The sequence below is a fragment of the Zootermopsis nevadensis genome, unplaced genomic scaffold, assembly GCF_977971745.1.
Source record: "Zootermopsis nevadensis isolate Lab colony 2312 unplaced genomic scaffold, Znev_1.0 Znev_ptg000066l, whole genome shotgun sequence".
NCBI lineage: Eukaryota > Metazoa > Arthropoda > Insecta > Blattodea > Termopsidae > Zootermopsis > Zootermopsis nevadensis.
The window spans coordinates 52,920-79,770 of NW_028259197.1; the positions used below are offsets into that span (position 1 = coordinate 52,920).

Sequence of the window (26,851 nt, forward strand, 5' to 3'; positions counted from 1 at the left end):
TCCCTCATTCTCCCGCGATGGCGGGATGTGTTCGCTGCTTTTCAGATGTTGCCATCCCTGCGTACGAGAAAATGGCGTAACTGTTGCGTGTCGTTTCTGTCCACTGCATTTCTTCTGTCATATATTGCGAGGTCGTGCAAGTTAATGTGACGTTATTTGAGCGTGTGTTGAATTTATGTGTGTCATCTTTCCCTTGTGTGGAGGACGTAAAGTAAGAACAATTTCGAACGTGTCATTTCATACAATTTATATAATCTTCAGGACTTCATACATTATACATGACTTCTGCTTTGAAGTGACTCAGAATAAATAACAGGATTTTGTGATCACAGTGATGAGTATTCAACTCTCATAAGAATAATCAAATTTACGATCAGTTGAACAAGTTTCTGTTTCTGAAGGAAGAGGCTGTATTACAGAAAGAAGAATGTTGGTGATTTCTATCCTAGACCCTTATAAATTAATTATTGTAGCTGTTAATTTTATAACAGAATAGTAAGACAAAAACAGAAAATACAGTGGAGTCTGTATAAATTTTATACAGGCTCTCCAAGATGATATTGAAACACTGCAGCCAAATGATAACAACACAGAAACTGCTGAACAATGCTGACCGAAACTTTGCAGCAGAGCTACAATTACAAGTTGAGATACTGGTTGGGAAGTGGAAGAAGTTGGTAGAAGGAGCAAAACATTTGTTTGAAAGATGCTTTTAGAGGGAAGTAAGATGGTAAGTTGGATATTCCCACACCTAGTTTAAAACCTGGCCATAATATTGGAATACAACCTGTAATTGTCTCATTCTTGCCATTTTAAAGCGCACAGCTAAAGAAAATGACCTGTCTGTGGTGAACGCATCTTTTCACGTGTCTCACTGGTCTGTGCAACCGTATGGAACTGGTATCAGCAGGATGAAGTATGTAGGTATGTATACAGCACTTCAGCTCACTAGAGAGTAATTATAATCAGGCATACTATAAAGTATAGATAGAAGATGATGGTGTTGTTCTTCCAAGTTGTGGTGCTCTGTGGATTTGGAGAAACATACTGTCTTTGAAATTTGGTATCTTCCTATGAGTCTTCTTGATGTCACAACCCAAAAAAAAAACATTGTCACTTTCAAATCTATAGTTGCAACAAATGCTTCATTTTACTGCCAGTTTTAAATTTTATACTTCAAATTGATCGCTTCATTTAAGTTGGTAAATGTGATTTCAATGACAATATAGAAGTTGTTACCTCAGTAGATCAATGCCAAAAATAACTTTGAAGTCTGATTCTTAACTTGAAGAGATTCTGCTTTATGATATTATGAACCTCCATTAAAATATAGTTGTATTATATTGTGGACATGACAACTGTTATATATGTATGTGTGTGTGTGTGTGTGGGGGGGGGGGATGCATGCATGTAGTTACACAAAACTGACTGCTCAGTCTGAATGGTCTATAATTTACTACTTGCATGCATATACATTTAGATGATATTATTATAGGTTGTATTTGTTAACGGAAACTGAATGGTTTAGTGCTATCTGAAGCAAGATGCGTAACTGAAACAATGCACATTCATATTTCAGGTTATGTCTTTGGTGGTCATGTGTTAAGGTTCTTCCATAGGGGTGATGAATGCCTCACCATTCCATCTACTTGGACCGATCAACCTGGACAAAAGTAAGATTTGTTTTATTGGAAGGGATGAAATACAGTTATGAGGTATGGTCCTTTATATGTTTAGAAAGGGATTGTTTTTAAAGAAGATGGCTATCTGCTGGGATGTGGCGTCGTGTAGTCTTGCAGATATGGACGTGCGTTTCGGAGGAGCTTACCATCTCCGTCATCAGAGTGATGATACAGGCAATAAGCTCCTCTGAAATGTTTGGTTGATATATACCATATTACATGGTGCTATATCCAAGAAACAACCATCTTCATACTCATCTTGAAAGTATCAGATCTCACTGGAATATTTTTAATTTTTATAATTAAATTTTTTCATTCTAATTGTGTTAGCTCGATGTCAAGGAAGAAGGAAGGAAGAAGTATGTGCCTGCTTCATCGACTGGAAGAAGGCTTTCGATCGAGTAAAATGGAAGAAATTAATGAGGATCCTACAAAGAATTGGAATTGATTGGAGAGATAGAAGACTAATCAAAAACCTGTATATGCAGCAAAAAGTCAAAGTGAGACTGGACTCAGGAGACACCAACAGCGTTGAGATAGGTAGAGGTGTAAGACAGGGATGCTGCTTATCACCAATTCTTTTTAACCTGTACGGGGAATGGCTAGCCAAGGAAGCTCTGGAGACTTCAAAACTGGAGGAAGAGTCATAACGACTGTAAAGTACGCAGACGACTTAGAAATATTGGCGAAGTAAGAGGAGGAATTACAGAACATGATGGACAAGTTAGTGGAAACAGGTAGAGAGTATGGAATGGAAATCAACATTGAAAAATCAAAGGTAATGAGGATAGCACCGAGAGCAGAACCATTGAACGTTGTAATTGGAAACCAACAGATTGAGAATGTGGAGCATTTCAAGTACTTGGGAAGCATAGTCACGACGGACGCCGTATGCACCAAGGAAGTAAAAGGAAGGATAGCCATGGCCAAGGCAGCTTTCGTCAAGAAGAGGATACTTCTCACTAGCAAGTTGGGCTCGGAGATGAAGAAGAAACTAGTGAAGTGTTACGTATGGAGCAGAGACTTGGACACTCAGGAAGAAGGAACAGAAATACCTGGAGAGTTTTGAAATGTGGTGTTGGAGAAGAATAGAGAAGATCAGGTGGACGGATCGAGTGACCAACGAAGAAGTATTGAGGAGAGTCAACGAGCAAAGAAGCATTCTGCAGGCGATTACACGAAGGAAAGCTAACTGGCTGGGACATATTATGAGAAGGAATGGATTACTGAGTGATATCATCGAAGGCCAGGTTGAAGGAAAGCGAGGACTGGGAAGAAGACTGATACAGCTAACCGACGATCTGAAACAAGGAAAGAAGATGACGTTCCAGGAATGAAAACGAGAAGCCGAGAATAGGGACAACTGGAGAGCTCTTTTTGAGCAGAGCAATGGACCTGTCGTAAGACAGAACACTTAATAATAAATAATTGTGTTAGAAATTGATTATTTAGGAAAACGGGATTTACCCTTCATGTCCAAAGTGTTAGGTTTGTGATGGTCAATTTAAATTTTTAAACAGCTGGTATGGTAATTCTGTGTAGCCAGTACAAGTCTGTAACAGAAACCTGGGGTATGAAGACAAAGAGTGGCCACGTGATAGTCACTCCGTTGGCAGACGCACGTGGAAATGAACACAGAAATTGTTTTTTTTTGTGTGTTATGTACTTAGAAACATGCTTCAACCTGAATTGAAACCTGTGATTCCAGTCTGAATGGTCCAAAACCACACATATCATAGAACGCACAGCCATGGCGATCTGTTGTATGCAATTAATTGTTAATTTTTTTCAGCATTGTTGTTCATGGGGGCGGCAGTGTAATGAGTCAAGCTAGATCGCTGTGGCGACTGGAATTGGCAAGAACCAAATGGGCAGGCGGCTTCATCAACTGGTATCATCCGATGAGGATCCGCCACCTCACTACTGTTCGATACTTGGGAGTTAATGAGAACAATGAGCTCTACCTAGTAAGAAAGTATGTTAACTATGGAAGATAAATAGCATAACCATAGAATAAGAGAAGTATGGATTTTACAGAAATAGGTTGTGAAGTTGGAACTGGCTCAGGGTTGTATCCAGTGGTTGACATTTGCATTAGCAGTGTTGAACCATTGGATTCTACTGCCAGTAGAGATGGCTGGCAACTGAGAAGTCACATAACCCATATTAAAATATTTGCTGATGGTTGCAGTTCAATACAATTTAACTGGATTAATAAAAACACAATACTGCTGTGGGTGTACAAGGCCCACACATGGCACGTCATGTTTTAACCTCCTCGCACTAGTCCGTCAGTTGCCTTACAGCATAAGATATTGTAGATGCGTCATTGTGATTTATATAGTATTAAAAATATATTAAAATTAGCCCTCAATCACAAATATAATATTATTAAAAGATTAAAATATCATTTTAAGTTCCCTATCGAGTACTCGATTTACATGTGGAACTTACACGACATTTTTCGGCTATATATAGCCATCATCATGTGTTATGTATATAAACTTTTCACTGAATTACTGATTTTTAATGATTTTTCTTATGATGTTCTTGTCCTTTATATTGTTTCTTCATTTGTTGTAGTATCACAGGTCACTAATATGTTTGTATTTCGTATTTCGTAGTGATGTCAATGTTTTGTATATGGACCAAGAAGTAATATCGTATCAGTATTATGAGAGATCGGAGATGTACTGTACTGTATTGGATCATGGCTGGTTACCGAAATACGAAAAACTACAAACATATTAGTGACCTGTGATACTACAACGAATGAAGAAACAATATAAAGGACAAGAACATCATAAGAAAATAAAGACTAAAAATCATTAAAATCAGTATAAAAAAATCAGTAATTCAGTGATAAGTTTAAATACATAACACCTGATGATGGCTATATATGGCCGAAACATGTCGTGTAAGTTCCACATGTAAATCGAGTACTCGATAGGGAACTTAAAATGATATTTTAATCTTTTAATATTATTATATTTGTGATTGATGGCTAATTTTAATATATTTTTAATGCCTTACAGCAGTTGAAGTGCAAGGATAATTTCTTCAGAAGTGCAGAAAGTGTTCGACCATTTCGTTCTTACTTAACATGGCCAGCATGAGTTTATGATTAGATTTCCAGATTCTCCTGTGCCGAAGAAATTGACAATTTCTTGTTTTTGGTGAACTGTTTTTTCTGTAACAGGAACTCTACACTGTAGTTCATTAAATTTGAGCGAAAGCCTGAGTGCGTGCATCACCGAACACAATGGACATTAGCAACATATAATATAAAATATATTTTTCTTTGTTTTCTGATTTCAGCTTAATTTATTTTTTTTTAGAATAGAATGTGTGTCAGGAATGGGTTGCATGACTTTACAGTCGTTCTGTGCATATGCTCATATAAACAGAACTTGGGCAGAGGTGGTAATGATGTTTTAGTTTTTGTTCCTCAGAATCTGAAGCAGTTTCATTTCTGCATTACATGAGATTGAGGCCTACATGCATTATATACAACGCCTGACCCATCAGTAATTATAAACCTTATAACATTTAACTAGAAGGACCCCAAGAATATACAGTCTTGCAAAGATTTACTACAACTCAAGTATAAAATATCCTTACTACTCGTATTATAGGTTTATGACTTACAGTTTTTTCTCCAATTTCTCTCAATTAGAAAACAAATGATTTTAATGAGTTTACACGTATTGTAATATCATACGCTCTTGAACAGAACAGCTGGGCAACTGGTGTTAAATAGCTTTTGCTTTGAAAGTTAGGATGAGAGTATATTCATCTCTGTTTTGGAAAAATGCATGTAACATTTTTGCACGCAGAGATGATGCTACATTTGCCACGTCCACTTTCTGCTTGCGACAAGAGAAGGATGACCTAAAAGTGGTCCTGGAAGAAAAGGCTCTAGAAGTGATCGGAGCTCCCATCATCAAATATGGTGACAGTACTGTCATTGTGCAGCACTCAGATTCAGGGCTGTGGCTCTCGTACAAGGTCTGTATACGTATCGTCCGTCAACTAAATTGGGTCATAAGGTGTTTACTTTTCAAGTTACCAGATTTGTAACATAAGAATTTGAAATTATTATTATTATATTAAATAAGTGTTGACAAAGAGAGTTGTAGTTTTACCTGACAGTCATTGCACAATGAATAATAATGTGGCGTTGTAACATGCAGTTATGGAGAAACCAAATACTATCTTACTGAAACTGTTCAGAAGCAAAATTTAAAATGTTTCTTCAAAGAAAAAATCTTGTTAAGGACACCATAGAATCATTGCACTAATATGAAGTTTAATAAAATAAGCTGTAAAATATTTATAGCAGATTCTGTCACAGCCTAGCATTCACACTAAGATAAATTAATTTTTATAAAATATTTATTCCAATACTGCACTTTCTTTCTTTCAGTCATACGAGACAAAAAAAGAAAGGAGTTGGTGAAGTTGAGGAAAAGCAAGCTGTACTCCATGAGGAAGGAAAGATGGATGATGGTTTAGACTTCAGCCGTAGTCAAGAAGAAGAGTCTAGAATGGCCCGTGTGATTCGGAAGTGCGGTTCTCTCTTCACCGACTTCATCACGTATGTGTCTTCTGATGTACTGCAACAAGGAAAATGAATGAATGTTAATGAATGAGTGAGGGAGAGTCTTAACCTTTATTGTCCTTGCATCATGGCTTATGCACAATTCATTTGGCCATGCATTGCAGTAGTACGATCATTGCTGAATCATCAAGCCAGTAATCTGATAATGCAACATTTAAATTCTGTATTCGTGTATGATAAAAGTTAATTGTAGCTTTGAGATAGCTTTAACATTATATTTAATCGTATAATCTATTTGTTGTTACCTTCTTGTATTTATTATTGTGCTGTATCTGTAATTGGCCTTTTGGATGTTGATGCAGCACACTAATAATAAAGAACTTAATTAAAATGAGACCAAAGGGCCGTATTTCATATTTAATTTTTATAGGATAGTCTGAACTTATATTGTACATAAATGTCTGAATTAATGTCATCTTTATTCGATCAATAATTATTTATAAAAATTTGAAAGGAAATTTAAAAATGTACAAGCATTAATTTGCTGTGGTAAACTCCTGATTATCCAGGCTAATGAAGAAAAGATGCATGAATAATCAAAATACATGGATACTCAAAAATATTTCTTACTGCATTCACAAATCCGCCACGGTGGTCTAGCGGTTAGAAAGCTGGCCTTGTAATCCTGGGGTCTCGGGTTCGATTCCCGGCGGTGCCCGAATTTATAACTTGTGTTGGGCAAGGCCGTGGTCTAGGCAACACGGAGTTTTCCTCCGTGGCATCCCAACAATTACTCCATTCACACACAGAAGAAGGCAATGGCAAACCACTTCTGGATCATCTGCCAAGAACGTATATGAACAGGTCCCAGTCCGAGAAAAGGATGGAAGGATCCTGTTCATATGGACCTGTCGTCAGACAGAACACCAAATAAAAAAAAATGAAGTAGAAGAAACAATGATATAACTTGATAATTACTACAGTCAATTTTGTTGCCCTTCTTGTAAATTGGTAGACTTCTTCCACAGCTTATGCAATTCTTCCTTATTCCAAATACAGTTAAAGAGTTTCTGGATCTCAGAATATAATGTTTCATCTCTTCCTTGAATCAGTTCTGCCAGAATTTGATCGCTACATGGCAGTTTTTATCTTTTAACTTTCCAATAGCAATTTCAACCTCAAGAAAGGTACTAATGGATCAGCTCTGTGTGTTTCTGTCTGCCAACATGATTGGCCCTATGTATGTTCAATAACTGAGAGAAGTAATTCTTCCACGTGTTCAAAATGTTGTGGGAATCTGCAAGCAGATCACTATTCTCATCCTTTATCAAGTTACTTCTAGGTTTGTAACACTTCTTAAATCCATTTATATCTCTTAAACATTTTTCAGGAGAAAAATTCACTATAGTTAGACTAACCACATACATGATGAATGTCTTCAGACTCCGAGAATGATCTATGTTGAATCTTGAAAGTTATTCCGTATTTTGGCAAAAATTTCAGTTGTTGTCTTCGGTGTGAACAACACATGGTTGGGTGTTTTGAAGCCTTATATAGAACAGGCGGTACGTGACAAGTTGAATGTGATGAATCTGATAGGCAGAACAGAAGAGTAGGCTGTTATCCAATTGGTGATGAGCACATGATTGAGGAAAAGAGGTGATGAAAAGTTATATAAAGACACGTGGTAATGAGAAAAAGCGATACAAGCAATTTTGGTGACCATGAGGATTAAATTCCGGAAATGCTTGCTACTTCTCAGTCCAAGATATTTTGTCTTCCCGTCTGATTTCTAAGAACTTGAAAATTAAAGTATACAAAACAATAATCTTGCTCGCTGTTTTGTATGGGTGCGAAACATGGTCTCTCACTCAGGGAGGAACACAGATTGCAGGTGTTTGAGAATCGGGTGTTGAGGAGGATATTTGGGCCTAAGAGGGAAGACGATGGGGCGTGGAGAAAACTGCACAATGACGAGCTTAAAAATCTGTACTGCTCCCCCAGTATTGTGAGGGTGATTAAGTCGAGAAGAGTGAGATGGGCGGGACATGTAGCGCGCATGGATGGGACAAGAGGTGTGCACCGGGTACTGGTTGGGAAACCTGAAGGGAAGAGACCGCTGGGGAGACCTAGACGTAGATGGGAGGATAATGTCAGGTGGGATCTATGGGAGATAGGAGTTGAAGGAGACTGGATTTTGTTGGCCGAGGTCAGGGTCCAGTGGAGGGCTTTGGTTAATTCGGTGATGAACCTTCGGGTTCGGTAAGCCATCTAGTTAGTTAGTTAGTTATGTGACTCAGGAAATGTGATGATGAAAGGGTTTCAATGACTATTTGGGTAGGAGAAGAGTGTATTTTTATGAGCTGCAGGTTTGGGAATACACTTTTAATAATTCCATACAGTATGTTTATAAGTAGCATAGATAACATGACACTAATTTCAAAATACATTACTATTAAATTAATATACCAAGTAAATAACAACACATCCACATAAGAATACATGCATATATGTTATTTTCCATATGCCTAAAAGTTTATACTCATGACCATACTTGAAATTTACATACATGATTGCAATAGTATAAATTACAAAATTAAAAATTCATCATTAGAGTGGAAGGTGTGTGTCGAAAGAAATTATTTTTAATTCCACTTTAAATTGTTTACTCTTAGCTGATATATGTTTATTAATTAGATTTTTATACTTCTGGTATTTGTACCAACTGCGCAGTATGAGGCAAATGGGGTACTAGTTGTCAGATTGCCCGCTCTTAATTTACTGGTCTGCAAATGAGACTTTGCAGAGCACTACTGAGTTCACTCAGTGATATTCATGTATAATAATGTTTTCACAGACTCAAAATGAGGAACTGTACATGACATCTGATTGTTTCAGACTGATCACAACCGCACGATGCTATTTCAAGTTGGTCGCATCGATTTGAGGCTCATCAGTCCAGACAGAAAGCAAATTCTACTGCACAAGCACCTGAAAGATGTTGCTAGCTGCATCCAGGTACTGATGGGCTGGAGGTTATGACCTGGAATATGTACGTGAAAGTGGGTTGAAAAGTAATGCCTCCTCTTAAATAACACGTGAATTGGAAGGAATCTTTTTATGAAACAAAAACGTATACAAAATTTAGAGTTTATTCTTCAAAATCGTACGTTATTTTCCTGCAGTTACCTTCTGCTTCAATGCGCTGATGCCAACGATAAATTAATATTTTTTTTAAATCTATTCTTATAGAGCTCTGAGTTTTGTTTGTGCAAAAAGTTGTCTCACAGTGGGCTTGCCCCTTAAATGTTCCTTGAGCTTAGGGAAGAGATTAAAATCGCTCAGTGCAAAGTCTGGGCTATATGGGGGACGAGGTAAGAGGGAAAAAGCCAGGCATTTAATCTCTTCTCGTGTTTGAGCTCTCAGTGTGGCGACTGCATTTTGGGATGTTGCTGATTTTATGTAATGAGGGACAACCATTAAATCTGAACATTGTATCGAATCCTTAAATAAGTTGACAAAAAGATTCAAAAGAGTTGATAACAAAAACCACACAATCCTTCAACATAACGCTAGATCTCACACCAGTACTTGAACACGAGAAGCGATTGAATGTCTGGGTTTTTCCCTCTCGCATTATTCCGCATACAGCCCAGATCCAGCAAAGTGATTTTCATCTCTTCGCTTAGGTCAGATGAAGAAGTGAAGTCCGCTGTGAGATAATTTCTTTGTGAAAACTCATAGCTCTACAAAAAATTATTTAAAAAATTTAGTTTATAATTGGCATAAGTACATTGAAATAGAAGGTGACTGTAGAAAAATAATGTATAATTTTGAAGAGTAAACTCTAAATTTTTCCTATGTTTTTGTTCCGTTGAAAAATTCCTTCCCATTCATGTTTTAATTAAGAGGAGGCAATACTTTTCAGGCCATCCTCATAATTTTATATTTTAATGTTATTGAACATGGATCACAGCTCTGTCCAGCTGGCTTCTCCATGATGGGGGGGATGGGGGATACCCTGTTTCCATATGATAAATGTTAAGTCTGGTAACGTTCACATAACCTCTCCTCATTTGCGTCTTTTGTGTACATTTTTAATTGATCAAGTGAATACAGTGTGCTTACACAAGATGTCCTGGAAGCAGATCTGGCTATGCACTTCCAAGTCAGTGAAGAGTTTTACTAACATATAGAATGACAATGGGCTTTCCGTTGTCATCAGTAATAGGGAACGTGCACATGGACAATTTCGAAACAGTTGCACTAGAACAGAGTAACATGAAACCTAATGTTTGGCTCATGCACATGAATGGGAAGATATTAACTTTTTCCTTACACTCCAGAAAAATTTAAATTCATTACTGAATCGATTTCATCTCTCCGTCCCAATACATAATCTATGTTCACACTGCATTTTTTTTTCCTATCTTGTGGTGTAATCTTTTTGTACTGCCTAACAAGTCAACACTAGTTTCAGCACTAGAACTACATTCAGTGTGTGTGTCTCACTGTGAAAGTTTGAATACATTATTATACATACATGAGATTCAGATTCTTATTGTGTCAAGCATGAAAATGAAATGACTGTTTTTCTGAGATGATATGTCATATAGTCTGGTACAAGTTTACCAACATTTCAGAGGTGTTTACAGCCTCTATCAGCAGGCATAGAGGTGGTAAGCACCTTTGCACTGTTGGTCAGTTTCTACCAGACTATATGTCATATCATCCTGGAAAATGTCTTTGATAATGGAGGCAGTAAACGCCTCTGAAACATCAGTCAATTTCTACCAGACTACGTGGCGCAACATCCAGTCATCTTTAGTATTGTGCATAGTTATTTTCTGTGAATTTTTAAGTCATTTTTGTACTAGTATTAACATCTGACATGGTGTGAGAATTTTTTTGATGCTGAATTTAAAGTCCATATGGTGTGGTGGCGTAAAGCAGCACTAGATTTAAAGAACTTTGTCATTATAGATGTCTTGGCATTATAAACACTTTATTTAAAACAATATTTTAGGTACTCGTGGCACCAGATATGAAAAAGACTGTCTACCAGTGTACATGGCACAACAAACCAAAATACAGCCATCTTCTTTATATTTAAATTCATATTGCCACAGCATAAAAATTTGCTGGTTTTAAATTGCTTTGTTAGCATAAGCAAACACTGAATTTAAGTAGCATAGCAAATTGTTAATAATGTCTTCTTATCTACATTTTAGCCTCTCGTGTAGCCTTAAGATTCCGTTTGACATATTTCAGTGTTGTTTTTTTAAATATCTTTAAGGGACTAAGTCAGAAAAACTTGCTGTGATGGGTGCAAACTTTATGTGCAGGGAATCAAGAATGCAGACCACTTTGGGTTCATCTGTCGAGAGTTGAATGTGGAGTCGTACATTGGATATGTATTCAAGTGCCAGTCAGAATCTGTAGCTGATGATTTGGTAGCAGGTGAGATGGACATCTTTATTTCCAATGTTCATTGGTACAAAAGAATGTGAGCCACATCTTGTAGCATCTTGACTGGGAATTTATTTTTGAATATGTTCTGGAAGATGAATTGATAGAAACCATTTCTCATTACATAGATTAATGAATTAGCATTACCACTGGAGTAAGTATAAGTTTATCTCTGTATTTTATAACTTCATTTTATCGGAAGAACCTATTCTTAATGTAGTATGAAACATTTCGGAGAGTTGAAGATGGCTGATTGTAGCACCATGTAGTCTGGTAGAAGTTTACTGATGTTTCAGAGATACTTGCTGCCTCCATCATTATTGTGCTCATGACTTCTACCAGACTACACAGCGCAACAACCCAGAAGTCGGCCATCTTCATACTTGCCACCACGAGAACCTCAAATCCTACTTAATTTGGGGCGGAAGGGGGGAGGGGGTTCCAACCACTGAACTATTCTACTAAATTTGGCTCAGTATCTATTACTGTTCCTAATAAAATAAAAGGACCTTGGGAGATTCAACCAGTACAGGTCTTTTTCGACATTATTCTTTTGCCGGTTTTAGTAAGCCATAAAAACTCTTTTGCCCTCCATATGCTGCCAGCATCAGTTAAGATGTACTAACCCATGCAGCACCTCAGGTAATCCATTCTTACTTGCATACCACTGCTGTAACTATGTAGATAAGATTTTGATCTTGCTGATAGTTTATTTGTATGCCTGTTAGAAGCATTATTTGTTTGCTGTAAGTTCCAGTGACATTCTCTACATCACATTGAGCGGATGTGGCATGTATGCAACATATCTCTAAAGACAGTGGACTCTTGTGGTTTCAGGAAAGTTCAATCCTTGCGGCAAAGGAAACAGTCTGTCATCATCATCCTAAAGTACATCCTATGGGTGGGATATCAAATAGTTTATATGGCAGCTGACAGATGACAGCACATATAGTTCATATGGCAACTGGTAGATGGCAGTGTGATCTTTTAATCTGAAAGATGTGATGGACAGCCCTTGGCCACAAAGTGTTCTTTGCGCCATTTCTCTATCAAATTCACCTATTATTCCGATATTATTGAATTTATGTGATAAATGTTTTGCGTTCTGTCCAGTTTTTCAGATAATGAATTTTGATGTAACTTGCTTTCATAAATATCATTATTTAAAAAATATAATAAGTTGTAAGGAACAATAATTTAAAAAATAAACGGCTTCAAGGATATTTAATAATATTCTTTTTGTGAACAATGATTATGTGGCATTGGAATTGAATTAATTATAATCTGACTTTTTTTTCTGTGTTCTTAACATGCTCACACAGCTAAGCCATTTTTAACAAAATTCCAAATATTTTGAAGTATTACATTTGAGAAGTGATTGGCAGTCGATCAGTGATTCAAGGACTTTCGAAAGGTACCTGCATACACTATCTAGTTACAGGATGTGAAACTGTGTTCTCAGTTTTCTGAGAAAGGCGCTTTTTGTCTTATCAGGGCATATTCCTATCGTCGCTGTATGATCCTGGTCAAAGAGCAGCATGCCTTTAGAAGTCAAAACATAACGCTTTCAGAACACACTTTGAGCATGTAGTTTTATTCTGTCACTGCATGCAGTTACCTTAATGGAATTCATTGAAATTTGTAGGTCATTTGTCATTCATATCTGTAGAACATGAAGTACTACTGAAGATGACTGAGAGGTAAACCAGCAGCCAAGTACCTGGGAGTGAATGTGTTAAACATCTGACATAAAAATTATAGAATTTTGTGATGAGAATGCTGTATGTTGTGTACTTTCTGAGGCTGTCTCATAATTGACTCATACCATTACTTCGAATGTTGCCAATCCTTTGTTTAAATGTCTGTTGGTATGCTTCCACAGCAACAAGACAAGCATTTCTTGCCACGACAGAGGCACAGCTACGTGAGAAGCTGCCAGTGCTATCTTGTGAACACTGTCCAAAGGTGTGGTACCACAAGCTCTGTGCCGAAGCAGAAGGTGAGTGTGTAATGAGATAATGTTCGTAATATATATCGTAATATTTTTTACTTGAAACAAAAATGTCGACTGCCTCATGTGAGGGTTATTTTTATGAGTCCAGTGTCTGTTCCTTTATCGATCAATGACGTACTGTCAGCAATGTTTCTACTGAACAGATTGTTTTTAAACTAGGTATGAACATCATTACATTGAATGTCGCTCCAGACATATTTCTTATATTCCTGTCTCTTCAGTGGTTCCAAACTTGCAGCCATAGCAGTTGTTTCCTAGAAGGACCAGTTACTAGTACAGTTCTATCTTTTTGTATTTTACTTTAGGCATGAGGAATGGCCTAATCCAAGGACACGAAACCTCTTTGAGACTGAGTGCCATAAATTCTAAAAATGTACAATAAAAGCTTGTAATGTGATCACACCATGCCCCCCCCCCCCCCAGTAACATTTTTTAATAACAAATATTATTATTTTGTACACATAGTACATTATAAGTAGCAATAAAAATTAGAAACTGTAACAATAGTACAAACAACTTTATTTATAAATTTAAAAATTTCCAGAATAACATATTTCTCACTGTCAGTGAGATTTTTGTTGCTGGATTTTAAATAATTTTAATTCAAGTCACGCCGTTGTGTGGTGACTTAGTCAGTGACACTAAAATCTGTTGCTACACGTGGTATCACACTCTCTAAGTCTACTAATGATATTATATAACATTTGTCTCCTTTGTAATTTGCAAAATGTATTTTTTTTGTCTTCAGACAGTGCAGAACTTCTTCCATGAGCCCAGGCATTTAATATAAGCCTGCATTTAAATTCCCAATAGTGAATGTGATAAGACAGCATACATTGTCTCTTTCTTGATTAGCTTTGTGTATCTTAAGGTGCGCCAATTGACATCAATTGTAAAATGTAAAGGTAAAGTTTGTCCCACTATACGCCATGTAGGCGTTTGGGGGGAGAGGAGGTATAGCTCCTCTCTTCCTTGACCTCGGCACTAGATGGGGGTGAGTGGTCAGCATCACGCCCCGGCCGGCTTTACCCCCGGGAAAGGACCCCGGTACCCATTGTAGAGGAGGCTGGGTGGGCCCCAGAGCCGGTCTGGACGCAGAGGCTAGAGGAAAAATCCTCTGCCCCCGTCGGGGATCGAACCCCGGCCGTCCAGCCCGTAGCTAGTCACTATACTGACTGAGCTATCCCGGCTCATTGACATCAATAGTACTGCCTTTAATATTATCTTGGAGTAGAAAAGAGAATTGTCCTCTCTACATCTTGTTTAGTGTCCTGTAAAATACAGAGTATCCCAAAAATATGTATGCACATTATAATATGGATTATTAGCCTTGTTATTCATCTTCATGTGTTATGTTTATGAGGGGAGTCTAGTGTGGTCGACACTTAACAGATGATACCATGATTCATATACACAAATGGTGGAGGGTTGATTGAGTTTCAAGCAATGAAAATTCATTGATTGTCTGTATATATCTTTTTGGGACAGCCTGTATCATGAACTGATGTAAGCAATACTCCTGAAGTATCTGCAGTTTTCTTTGCTGGATCAAAGATATTTTGAATTCTTCCTAGATCATCAGACCTAAAGTAGTCATAAAAATTCTTTACAGTTGATTTACTTTGTCTTCGCCATATTACGCTTGTATCTAACACATGCACACTTTATTTTAGTGAGCGCACAACTTCTGAGAAACAATTTGTTGATTCTCTTTCAGGTTTGAATGACAAGCGCACACAAGCCGCCATCTTCCGTCGCCTGGATTTGTTACCAGAAGAAGAGCAGTCTGTGATATTAACTAAATTCCGAGGAGTAGAGACCTCAAGTCTCCGTGAGCAGAATGAGTTTCTCATGATGCTGCTAAGAGCACACTATGAAGGAAAGCAAGCTCGCCACACTCAGCGAGTTCCTTAATCAGTACCTGGGAGGGAGTACCATCTTCATGAAGGCCAAACGTTCCCTCAGCTGCTGAAGCGCAAGGGCTCACGAGATGATTTTGGACCAGTTGTGAAGGAATTGAGTCTGCCAATGAATGCTGCACTGTGTAAGGTAAAATAGCATGTTACTGGATCAGTACCTGAAACTTAAAATTCTGCCGTATTGCTTCTTTCAAGTACTTCAAAATAATTTTGCTCATGTTTCGTCATGCTGTTACTATCGTAGTCTCTTCTTATGATGGGGTGAGACTTTGTCTCTGTGGAACTGTGGCTGCTAATGGGCCCATTCTCCATCCCCCAGATGATACATGAGTGAATATGGAACTTGATTAAAGTGAAGGACTTAGACGGAAACTTGTCTCAGTGCCACTTTGTGCACCACAAATTCCACACGGACTGCCCTGACATAACCCAAGGCATCCAAGGTGAGATGCTGTTGCAATAAAAAACTACAGTTAGAAATGAGAGCTGCACTCTGTGTTGAGAACAAACTAACGTCCCATTTTACAAATGTTAATGAATGAAATTCTATTTTTACGCAATTAAAAATCAGTATCACTTTTTCAGTTTGTGTAATGATTTTTTATTACACAGAAGCACATGACAAGAAGTAACATACAACATAATTTCCACCCCTGATCACCATTACTCCCACCTTGCATGTAGCCAAGTTCCTCCTTTGTGCTTAGTCATTTTTGAGAGTCTCATCTCACATGATCTTATTATTTGCATCTCCATTAATTTATAATTAATTGCTGTTCATTATTATAAACATTTGTGAACTGTATACTTATCTTCCTTGACTCTCGTGTGTGAGTGCGCACGTGAGACAGAGAGAGATATATATAACTTTCTTTGAATGTAAGTTAATACTAATAAGTTTATTTTTGTGTTCACTTTAAAGGGACTTCCAATGAATATTTCTCTTCTATAAATTGAGTAGTTGGTGTACATTGTATATTGACTTTATTTGTTGTTGTTATTATGTGAACAGCCACGGTGGTCTAGCGGTTAGAACGCTGGCCTTGTAATCCTGGGGTCTCGGGTTCGAATTTATAACTTGTGTTGGGCAAGGCCGTGGTCTAGGCAACACGGAGTTTTCCTCCGTGGCATCCCAACAATTACTCCATTCACACACAGAAGAAGGCAATGGCAAACCACTTGTGGATCATCTGCCAAGAACGTATATGAACAGGTCCCAGTCCGAGAAAAGGAGGGAATGATCCTGTTCATATGGACCTGTCGTCACACAGAACACTAAATAAATAAAATAAAATAATTATGTGAACAGGAAAAGTGGTTTTTCATTTTGAAAGAATAAAAAATCTTTAAGGGTGTTCAGCAGCAAAGAATTGAAGAGAATATTTGTGACTAAGAGAAATGAATGCAGAATTTAAGAGAATTACATTGAACTCCATAAGATGTACATTTAATGTAGTAGTATGATTAATGAAGGATTATAATATGGTCATCATGATTTAAACAGTAAAACAGATGACTTCGTTTCAAACACTTCATGGTAGAATCAGACATGAATAGTATTTTCGAAATGGATCTTAAGAAACTAGCATGTGAGCATATAAATTGTACTGAACTAATTATGGATTGTGTCCAGTGGTGGTTTTTTTTGATGAACCTACAAGTTCTGCGCACGTGGGATTGGCTGAATAACTGTCAACTCCTGCACCACGGAATTAGCAAATCACTGAATTGTAATTCTGTATTGCAGCCTTTAATGGGTTAGTCTAGTGTTACTCAGACTGTACTTTACAGAACACTGGCAATATATTGAGTAATCTCAAGGGTTCTAAGAAAGAATTTTGTCAAATGGTGGACTGACTCAGTTGTCAAATACCTTTGCTGTTATGGCAATATAGTTAACTTGATACACTGCGTCATTACACTTTTAAGTCACACTGTAACAATTTAGGGAAACAAGGTTATCAGTCATTGTTGTGTGCATTTTTAATGCCCTCAGCATGCATATTTAGGATGTGTGCAGCAGTACTTTATTGAAAACGGTGCAAATTAGAGATGAACTTCACATCTCCCAATACATTTTACCAGTTTTTATAAAGTTAGGACTGGCAGAAGAGTGGTGATGACTGTCATTCATAGTGACATGAAATCTGAGTGTCAGTATATGTGTAACATTATTTGGATGACCAACAACAAACAGTCTGTGTGATGCTGTGTGACTCCAGAGGGTAGCGTACCTAGCGGACGTTCTTACGAAGATACGTGAACAAAATTTTAAGGTGTGACTATCACAGTTATCTTGGCATGTGAACAAATTTATATATAAATAAAATAGAATTTTGGAGGACGTGTACTGGTTGAAAAAAATGTTTCTGGCTGTTTTCAACCATTGGATGACTTTTCCAATGAACTTGAGAGCTGGATAAGTGATGATTTTCTTTCAGATACAATTGAACGTGTATGAGACCTACAAGTTGCAGTGAACGTTTTCAGTGGTTATGAAACCTTTGTACGTTCTCTGTCACAGAGAAAGGTTTGTTATTAGAAACAGATATAAGAAATATGACACTTCAGCAGGCCGTGGTTTTGAAAGATACATTAATAAACATTCCTCTTGGTAACTTTTGTGTCAGTTTGAAGGAAGATTGTCCACAAATTCCAAGTGTAGCTGTGAAGAAGCTACTTCCATTTCTATGTACATATATATGTGAAACAACATTCCCAAGATAAGATCATGAACAAACTCCACCCTGCAAGGATTATTTTCAAAAGTTTATAATCAGCTATCCAGTACATTTCCTGCTTTTACGTAGTGCAAAGGATCTCTGTTACGTTCATAAATCCAACCACTGGAGCCTAACCTGAGTCATTGAATCCATTACATGCCCTTCATGTTTTCTGAGCACAATTCTAATGTGAATTTCTCATATCCTTTGTGCACATTACGTGTCTGACCCATTTTATCCTCCTTGATTTAATAACCCAAACAGTACTAAGTTCTGAAGCTCTTTATTATGCATTTCTTTAGACCACTCTTACATAATCTTCCCAAGGTTCAGATATCTTGTCTGAAAGATAGTGCATTTTACTCATATACAGAAAACATATTGTTTTCCCAGGATCCCCCATCCTCTTCAGGGCACGCTAGCCCAACTACCCGTTCATCACCAGCTCCAACACTGGAAGTACCTGAGAACAACATAACAGACAGTGGTACCAGTGGTCTGCGACCGCGTTCTTCTACAGTGGGCGCTGCAGAAGGCGAGACAATGAAACGGGAACTACAAGAAAAGCAGTCAAATGGCAGCCTTTCTGCCAGCAACTCCCAGCAACAGTTGAATTCCGTCACTCCTCCCAATGGACAGCAGAAGACCAGTCCCATGATGAATATGTGAGTTCCTTTTGTGGTGTTGTCAGTTGGTTGATAGAATTTCTTTTTTAAGTCTGTTCTCAAGTGTTATGTTTATATGGAACTCTTAGCTTATAAACAGTCAAACCTAATGCCTGATGAATTTAAACTACATAAATCTACATTTTGTTAATAAAATTTCTTCCACGTTATCATTAATGTGTATACCGTCATGTTAGTATTCTTCTAGAATTAGAGATGGACATTTACTTTGTTACAAATGTAATGATTGTACTCTCATGACCTGTTTGCAAGAGCCTCTTCTGTGAAAATTGGATAAAACCTTTTCTTTGAAGGATTGTTTCATCGCCACTTCCTCCCTAATCTTAAATGTTTACTGATGTCACTATGCAGGAAATACAGTTATTTATATGTAATATTTGTACAGATGGAGCATCAGCAAAGATACAGTCCGTACTATAACATCTTTCTGAACCCTCATATACAAGACAGATTTTTGTATTCTGAGATCTCTCCATTTCAGTGACAAATATTAACCTTATAATACACAAGATGAAAACTGTAACACAGTTTGGAAAATGAGAGTAATTATGTCGGTGATTCTCATGCTAAATATTAAAGTCTCATTTTCAGATAATAAATATGAAAGGATCAGTAAACAATTTGGGATACAGATCTACAAAGTGTGTGACTGAAATGGATATTTGTGTGATATGACAATTACAAATGCAGTGATGGACATGATTTGTGTAGTACAGGGGTCGTCAACCTTTTTATACCTACAGCCCACTTTTGTATCTTTGTTGATGGTAAAATTTCCTTACCGCCCACCGGTGCTGCACATACTGCCCACCACCATGAAAGAGGTACAGCTCGAAGACTGAATGATGGCCGTTATGCGCACTAAACTCATGCCTTTGATACGGAGCTCATTTGTTGCTCCTTCATCCACGAGTTTACTTCGAGAAGTGCCCGGTGAATTATTATCTATATTCAAAATTTTAGAGATGGAATTCAAAAGTAAATTGCAAAAGCATATTTTAAAAAGTCAAACTCGCGAAGTTGTTAGCAGTGTATTCGTTATATGAAGGAAGAACCAAATTTGTAACAACGGACAAAAACCCACACTGCCCACCATGAAAGCTTGAATCGCCCACTAGTGGGCGGTACGGACCAGGTTGACGACCCCTGGTGTAGTATAATGTCTTCCTCTGATTTATGAGACAATTTGCATATTATGAGAATACATTGCTCTTGTCCTGTGAGGACGAGAATGCTGCAGGAACTGACTAAAACAGAGTTACATTTTGACGGGGTGAGGGGTGATCTGATTGAAGTGTATGTATGTATGTATGAGAATAAGATTGCAAGGGGTTGTAACACATGTCTGGAAAGAGAAATTAACTGTTGCGTGGTCTATAGGTTTGCGTTATGATAAAACATTTGCAAATTCTGAAAGGGGTTAGATTCTTTCTCAGTAAAAAATACAACAGTTTCATAAGTTAGTGGATATTTTAAGCAAAGCTGGAAATTAAAATTTGTTCCTTTGATTATCTATCACCAGAAACTTCATGTTTTTTTAAGCATATTTAGATATTTTTATCTAGTTTTGGCATTCTGTGGTAGAATAAGAGAAGAACAGCTTCTTTCAGAGGACTGTTTGAAATATTCCAAAATTTTTGCAGAATTAACTGTGGGAAAATCTCAAGCATACTGAACAGACAGCACATTGATAGTAGTAACTTACGTGATTTTTATATTCTAAGAATCCAGAAACTGTCAACTAAATCGACATAGAAACAAACGTGCACTAACCCCAATCATTCAATGCTGGAGTTCACTCAAACATCAGTATATCAGATGCTTCGAGAGACATAAATTTAACCTCAAATGTTCTTCAGGACCAAACTATCTTAAGCAAAAACTGTAATAAAGAGTTTCAGGTTGGGGATGGAAGAGTACTTAATGATGAAAACAGAACTAAACTATAATATGTGAATAAAAATTATGAGTATAAAGCCATGAAAAACAGTCTGGCTAGTATAAAGTTTTAAGAATTCGTATATTCTATATTTTTATGACACTTTTAAAGAAGGAAATTGTAACATATTTTGTAATTAATGTGTACATAATGAGAAGTAATAACAGATGAAGAAGTTACAGTTGTATGTTTACTAACTCTGTACCATTACTTAAGTAAAATACATAACTGTAGGTCACCTGAAGATCTTATAAATACAGCAAAATGTGGAGTATCATCTTCATCATGGACGCTACAAACCAGGGTGGGGGTGTTAGCCCCATGCCCAACCCCCCCAACCTGGAAGACCAGGCCTCCGTATTTACATCACCTGGAAGCAAGGTGGTCCAGCTATACCCCCAGAATATCATACAAAAACAAAATAGATCACGTCTGTTGAAATATTTTTGTTAATAGTATTGAAAAATTAAATAATAAATGAATCTAAAAGAATGTGAAATATCTAGGTAATAACATTGTGGGTGTACACTGTCTGAAAATAAGCTTGTCAGTGTCGTTTGATTTGTTGATTCAGGAATTGCATAACTGTTATTTCGTAGAGCAATCGCCCACATAAATGTAGGGCAGTAGTTTAACATTTTAGAGACAGACACATGTTTAGGGTTTTAAATTCTGTTATACCTTCAAAAATTTTGCAGTATTTAACAAGCTGAAACATGGGAGATAGGAGAGAATTTTCACAGTGTATTCAACTGAAAACTGTAATTTCTCCAGATTACTTTTACACCAAGCATTGAAACAAAACATTGATTTTGTGAACAGATTCCTGAAAGTTGGTCACACCTCAAAGACATCACCAACACAGGAGCTGAATCAGGATGTGGCAAGGCAATCTGGATCATGGCGCCAAGCCATCTTCAATCGGATGCTGACGCCTAACAAGAACCTGTCTGGTAAACTTTAGTTTACTTTCGTTTGGAACCAGCACTGACAAATTTTTATGGCTTAAAGTATAATTTGCTTCATAACTTTTAATGAAGATTAACTGCTGGATTTTGTCAGGACCAGACAGATTTGTTATCAGTTTCAACAAGTGATTTTGTCCTCTTATTTCTTGAGTAGTTGTTGCTAGTAGTGGAGTACTGTATGAGGCTCAGAATGATTCAGTCTCCTGAAATTAGACATTTCCTTCACTAAAGATGCAGTGGTTATATGGAATAAATATAAATATAATACAGTAAAGTAAAGCCATCCCACTGCACGCCATATAGCTCCTCTCTCTCTTGTCAGCATCACGCCCAGGAAATGTATTAGACTAAGAGGCTCTGTGATTATCTGTTGTGATTCTCTCATCCGTTTGTTGTGTTCAAGCAGAGAGGGGCCTGGGGTTAATCAGTATAAAGCAGCACCCACTGAAGCGAGACAGAGAAGAACTGCGTGCTCTGTGGAAAAAAGCTATCAACCAGCAACTGCTGCTCTTATACGGATGGAGAAGGAGAATGCGAGGCTGCGAGGTATCTGTCAGAAATATTATAATGCTTGTTTTAGAACAGAACTGTATAATAAACAGTCACAAAGGAAACAGGAAATGTGGTCAGCTGTCAATATTCACAAATTTGTTCTTCTGCCTGTTTGTAATTGAGCTTCATGCAGTATACACCGTGTTTCAAAAGTAGCTTTACAACTTCGCAGGAGAATATAAATTTATTTAAAGGACGTGCGCAATATTTTTAAATGCACAAATTTAGCCAAACACATCGAGTTTCACGCACGTAAACTGTAGTACGGAAATGTTGCGGCGGGTTTGAAGACGACGAAGGATTTCTGGACTCGGTAATTTTCAGTGACGAAAGCACGTTCCATGTCACTGGTAAGGTCAACGCCCACAACTGCAGGATTTGGGGTAGTGAAAATCCACGTACCTTCCTGGAACATGTTCATGACAGTCCAAAAGTTAATGTTTTGGGCCCTCAGCAAAGATAAAGTGTACAGCCCCTTCTTTTTCATGGAGAAGACTATTACCGGCATTGTGTATCTGGACATGCTCCAATAGTTCCTCATTCCTCAACTTGACGAAGATGACCAGGAAGGACGCATTCACTTCCAGCAAGATGGTGCACCCCCTCATTACCTCGGAGAAGTGCGCGAGTACCACAACAACCGTTTCCCAGGTCAGTGGATTGGTCAGGCCGCACCAATAGCATGGCCACCTCGTTCCCCGGATCTAACACTTTTAGATTTTTTCTTGTGGGGATTTGTTAAAGATCGAGTGTACGTGCCACCCTTACCTGCAGATGTGGCCGAACTCCGAACTCGAATTACCACCGCAGTTGCTGAAGTGACACCAGAGATGCTACACCGCGTGTGGCAAGAAATTGACTACATAACAAATGGAAGTCACATTGAACCATAAATATCTGATGGACATAAAACTTGAAGTGTTTGACTACATTTCTATGTTCTGAAATTATATGTTTCTTCTATCAGTTTACCAATGTCTCACCCTCAAGTTGTAAAGCTACTTTTGAAACACGCTGTATTATCATCAACATTACTTGAAAAATTTATTGTCATGCTTTATTTATTTTTTTTAAAATCTTGGTTAAAACAAATTTTTTATGAACTGACAAATTATATTTATAATAATTAAATTTAATGATGGTGTAAGGCAATATAAACATATTAATAACTTCGGATTAATTGTTTCTACAGACATCAATGCATTTTGCCAAATAATTGGCACTAGGAGGCCAAGGCCCAATATGGGCTCTAGAGCCATTGGATGGATGGAGGAAGTGGCACATTGTGTGTTTGTAATTATATTCTCAATCATTCATTCTGCAATCCAAACATAAACAAGAGTGATCTAGCATTTACATGATTATGTATATTATCTTTTATCATCTGTGCACCAAGTTTTATGCTTGGTCTAGCTGATCATGTGTTGCAGTAGCGTAGTGGTAAACTATTTCACGCTAAAGTTAAAATCCAGCTTACAGCCCCACATGATGGGAGTTTAAATCCCCTGTGATAAAGGTTATTATGCATTCTTTGCACACATGCGTATACACAAAGTATTTTGGTGATGTTTTGAACATCATGCCATTTGGGGAGATGAATCAGATATTTCCATTTGCTGTTTCATATCACATCTTGCTGCGACAACTGATTCTGCTTGCTCATCACTTTTTTTCTCTGTCTGATGAGTCACTTTTGTGATCAAATTCATGATTATCACCAATTTCATTTTGAGTATAACCAGATTCTACTTCTGAAATATTGTCACATGCACAATCCAGAATTGGCACAATATCATCACTTGCATCATCATTTTGCACCATATTGTGCATTTGCTACAAGGGAAATTAAAAAAAAAAATTTCATCATCATCATCATCATCTAACTATCAAGGAGTTTGGGCCTAATGACCCATTCTGGCCTCAATCGTCCAGGAATTCTTTAAAGGGCGTCCTTTATTTCTTCTTCCTATTGGTTTGTGTTTCAAAATTAGATGTGGAAATCTGTTTTGCAATGTGTAAAAATTGTCATCAGACTATTTTAATCTTGTATTGATGTCCAGATTATGGTATGTACAGAGATTTGTATGCTTGTGACATCTGGTGAATATTTTACATGCTATTTAAAATAAACAGCAGTGTTTCTAATCCTGTAATGCCATTTGTCGTTGCTGCTACTTGGACATTTTAACACATTTTCAAAGAGCAATGGGGTTTGGCTGCATTACACTGATATTTTATTATATCATTATTCATTATTATAAAATATTTTTCAATTCTTTTGCAGGAGATGAACATTATTTTTGTTATTCTGAAATTTTGGTTTGCAGGCATTTGTTTCCATAATTTTTTTCGTATCTTCCACACACTCGTGCTTTTATAAAGAAAGATAAGTAATGTTAGTAGTTTAAGTGTAAAAGTTGTGAAAAGTGGAAAGTAATACATAGTTTTTGTTTATCAGAGTTTATAACCTTATTTGCAATGATCTAATCACCTTGTGAATATGAAGGTATACCAGCATACACAAAGAAACAGCTATTGATTAATCTAATTTCTTCTTCTGAACACCAAACTCTCTGGTATTAGAATCGAAAGGTAACACTAAAATATGATTTTAGAATCTGTCCTCAATCCAATCCACCTCTAACAACAAATTTAAACTCTGATAATAGGACCTAGTGATTAGGAAGTGCTCCCACTACGTCCGGAATCCAATGAAGTCCGTATTTAATGCGTTCACTCTCAGGTAGCAGAACCTAGAGGTTTAATACTGCTAACAAAAATTCCACCATTTTATCCTGTAATGTTCCAGTACGAGGCCAGGAAATAACATTTCTCCTTTGCACAGTATATTTTTAAGTTGGAATAAATGTGCAATTATTATGTTGATATTGAAATTAGAGTAGAGCGCTGATTGTTCATGGTAGTTGTGGGAGGCAAGGGCCCAGATAATCTAAAACACAGTTAATGCAGATTATATTTAATTAGCATTATCATCATCATCCGTGTAAGCAAAATAGGAACTTTCACAAATTTGTACATATTAACATACATATTCCTATTGCAAAACATACTAAACATTCTTTTTTGAAGTCATTTTGTAAGCAAGTCCATAGATTTTGTTTTGATATTTCTGTTGGCCTTTTTTTTATATACTCACAAATTTGTAAAAAGGTCATCGTAATCAAAGTCATTTTCATTTCCCATGAAGTAAAGTGAAGATAAGGAAAATGTAATTACGCAGTCTGAGACCATGGATAAATTGGGCCCCAGATAATCAGAGCTGTGCTGTAGTTTACTAATTTTGTATTTTATTGAATTATGAATAATAATTAACAACCACAGGATTGGTTACATCATCAGACACTGTAAAGTAACCCATTGTTTTGGCAGCCCGACAGGAGGAAGCGACAGTGAAGCGCATCAAGTTGGAATATGATGAGATAGGTTCATGTGTGCAAGAAGTAATGGAGGTGTGGGATCTCTTGGTGAGCAAGGAGAGTCACGTCTCAACTCAGTGTGACTCCAAAATGCTGCTCCAAGCCATCAGGCAAGGTGAAGACATGAGATAATAGCAGATAATGGAGAAATAGTTCAGTGACAGGATTAAAATAATTTAATCTCAGAAATAATAAAGTTAAATCTGGGGTTATACTCATTTGAAGAGGGTTGGGAAGGATTGTTATCCTACCCCTTACATAACTATGAACAGAGAGGGAACTTCACTGACAAATATGTGGCATTTGGTAAAGTACACTAATAAAGCCAAATTTCATCATTTTATACTTAAGCATCTGTAGACTTAACATTATATTGTGTTGTATTTCTTAATACTGCTGCTTTGTATTTGAGGAGTTACTGGTTTCAATACCAGCCTGTTATTTTTTAATGTTTTTTTCCTTGTACTGTTGAAGGAGACATCACATTGGTGTTTTAAAATAAGCCATGACCAATTCGTTCATGTAACATACCATTCGTAATCACCTTATTTCACAATACAAGATGATTATAAATATTCTTTTCACTTTTAAAAAATGTTTTTAAAAAGGTAAGCTATGCACGATAATGAAATTTGTAGGGCATGAATAAAAACTCGTTTTGAAGTCAGTTACCTAATTTCAATGTGAGCCCAGCTGGTGATTCTACATGTGTCAAAGTGATTGTCATTCTCATTCCAAAGATTGCACATTTGCACATACATCATCATCTCAGATGTGAATTTTGATGTCATTTTGGTTTTGAATTATTGGTGCAGGGGTAGACAGTCTGTCAAACAACCCCCCTTCCGACACAAAAAGAAATTGCAGGGACCTAGGGGCAAACAGCTGTTCAGAAATTGTC

At 37.1% G+C, this 26,851-nt stretch overlaps 1 protein-coding gene and 1 pseudogene across 1 annotated transcript; both read left to right on the forward strand.

Annotated features, from left to right (window-relative positions):
* Nucleotides 1-6,245, forward strand: LOC147871091 (ryanodine receptor-like). The gene is made up of 6 exons (XM_087341236.1): nucleotides 1-730; nucleotides 819-924; nucleotides 1,580-1,673; nucleotides 3,475-3,657; nucleotides 5,519-5,690; nucleotides 6,109-6,245. Exons 1-6 carry the CDS (start codon nucleotides 707-709, stop codon nucleotides 6,139-6,141), a joined length of 612 nt encoding a protein of 203 aa, XP_087197362.1. The 5' UTR covers nucleotides 1-706; the 3' UTR covers nucleotides 6,142-6,245.
* LOC147871092 (TBC1 domain family member 4-like) overlaps nucleotides 6,229-26,851 on the forward strand; it is a 23,115-nt pseudogene continuing 2,492 nt past the window's right edge.

Coding starts and splice junctions, on each gene's coding strand:
- LOC147871091 (XM_087341236.1), top strand. CDS start 707: ATGCTTTTAGAGGGAAGTAAGATG. Junction 3,658..5,518: donor GAGCTCTACCTAGTAAGAAA/GTATGTTAACTA, acceptor TTTTGCACGCAG/AGATGATGCTACATTTGCCA. Junction 5,691..6,108: donor GGCTGTGGCTCTCGTACAAG/GTCTGTATACGT, acceptor TCTTTCTTTCAG/TCATACGAGACAAAAAAAGA.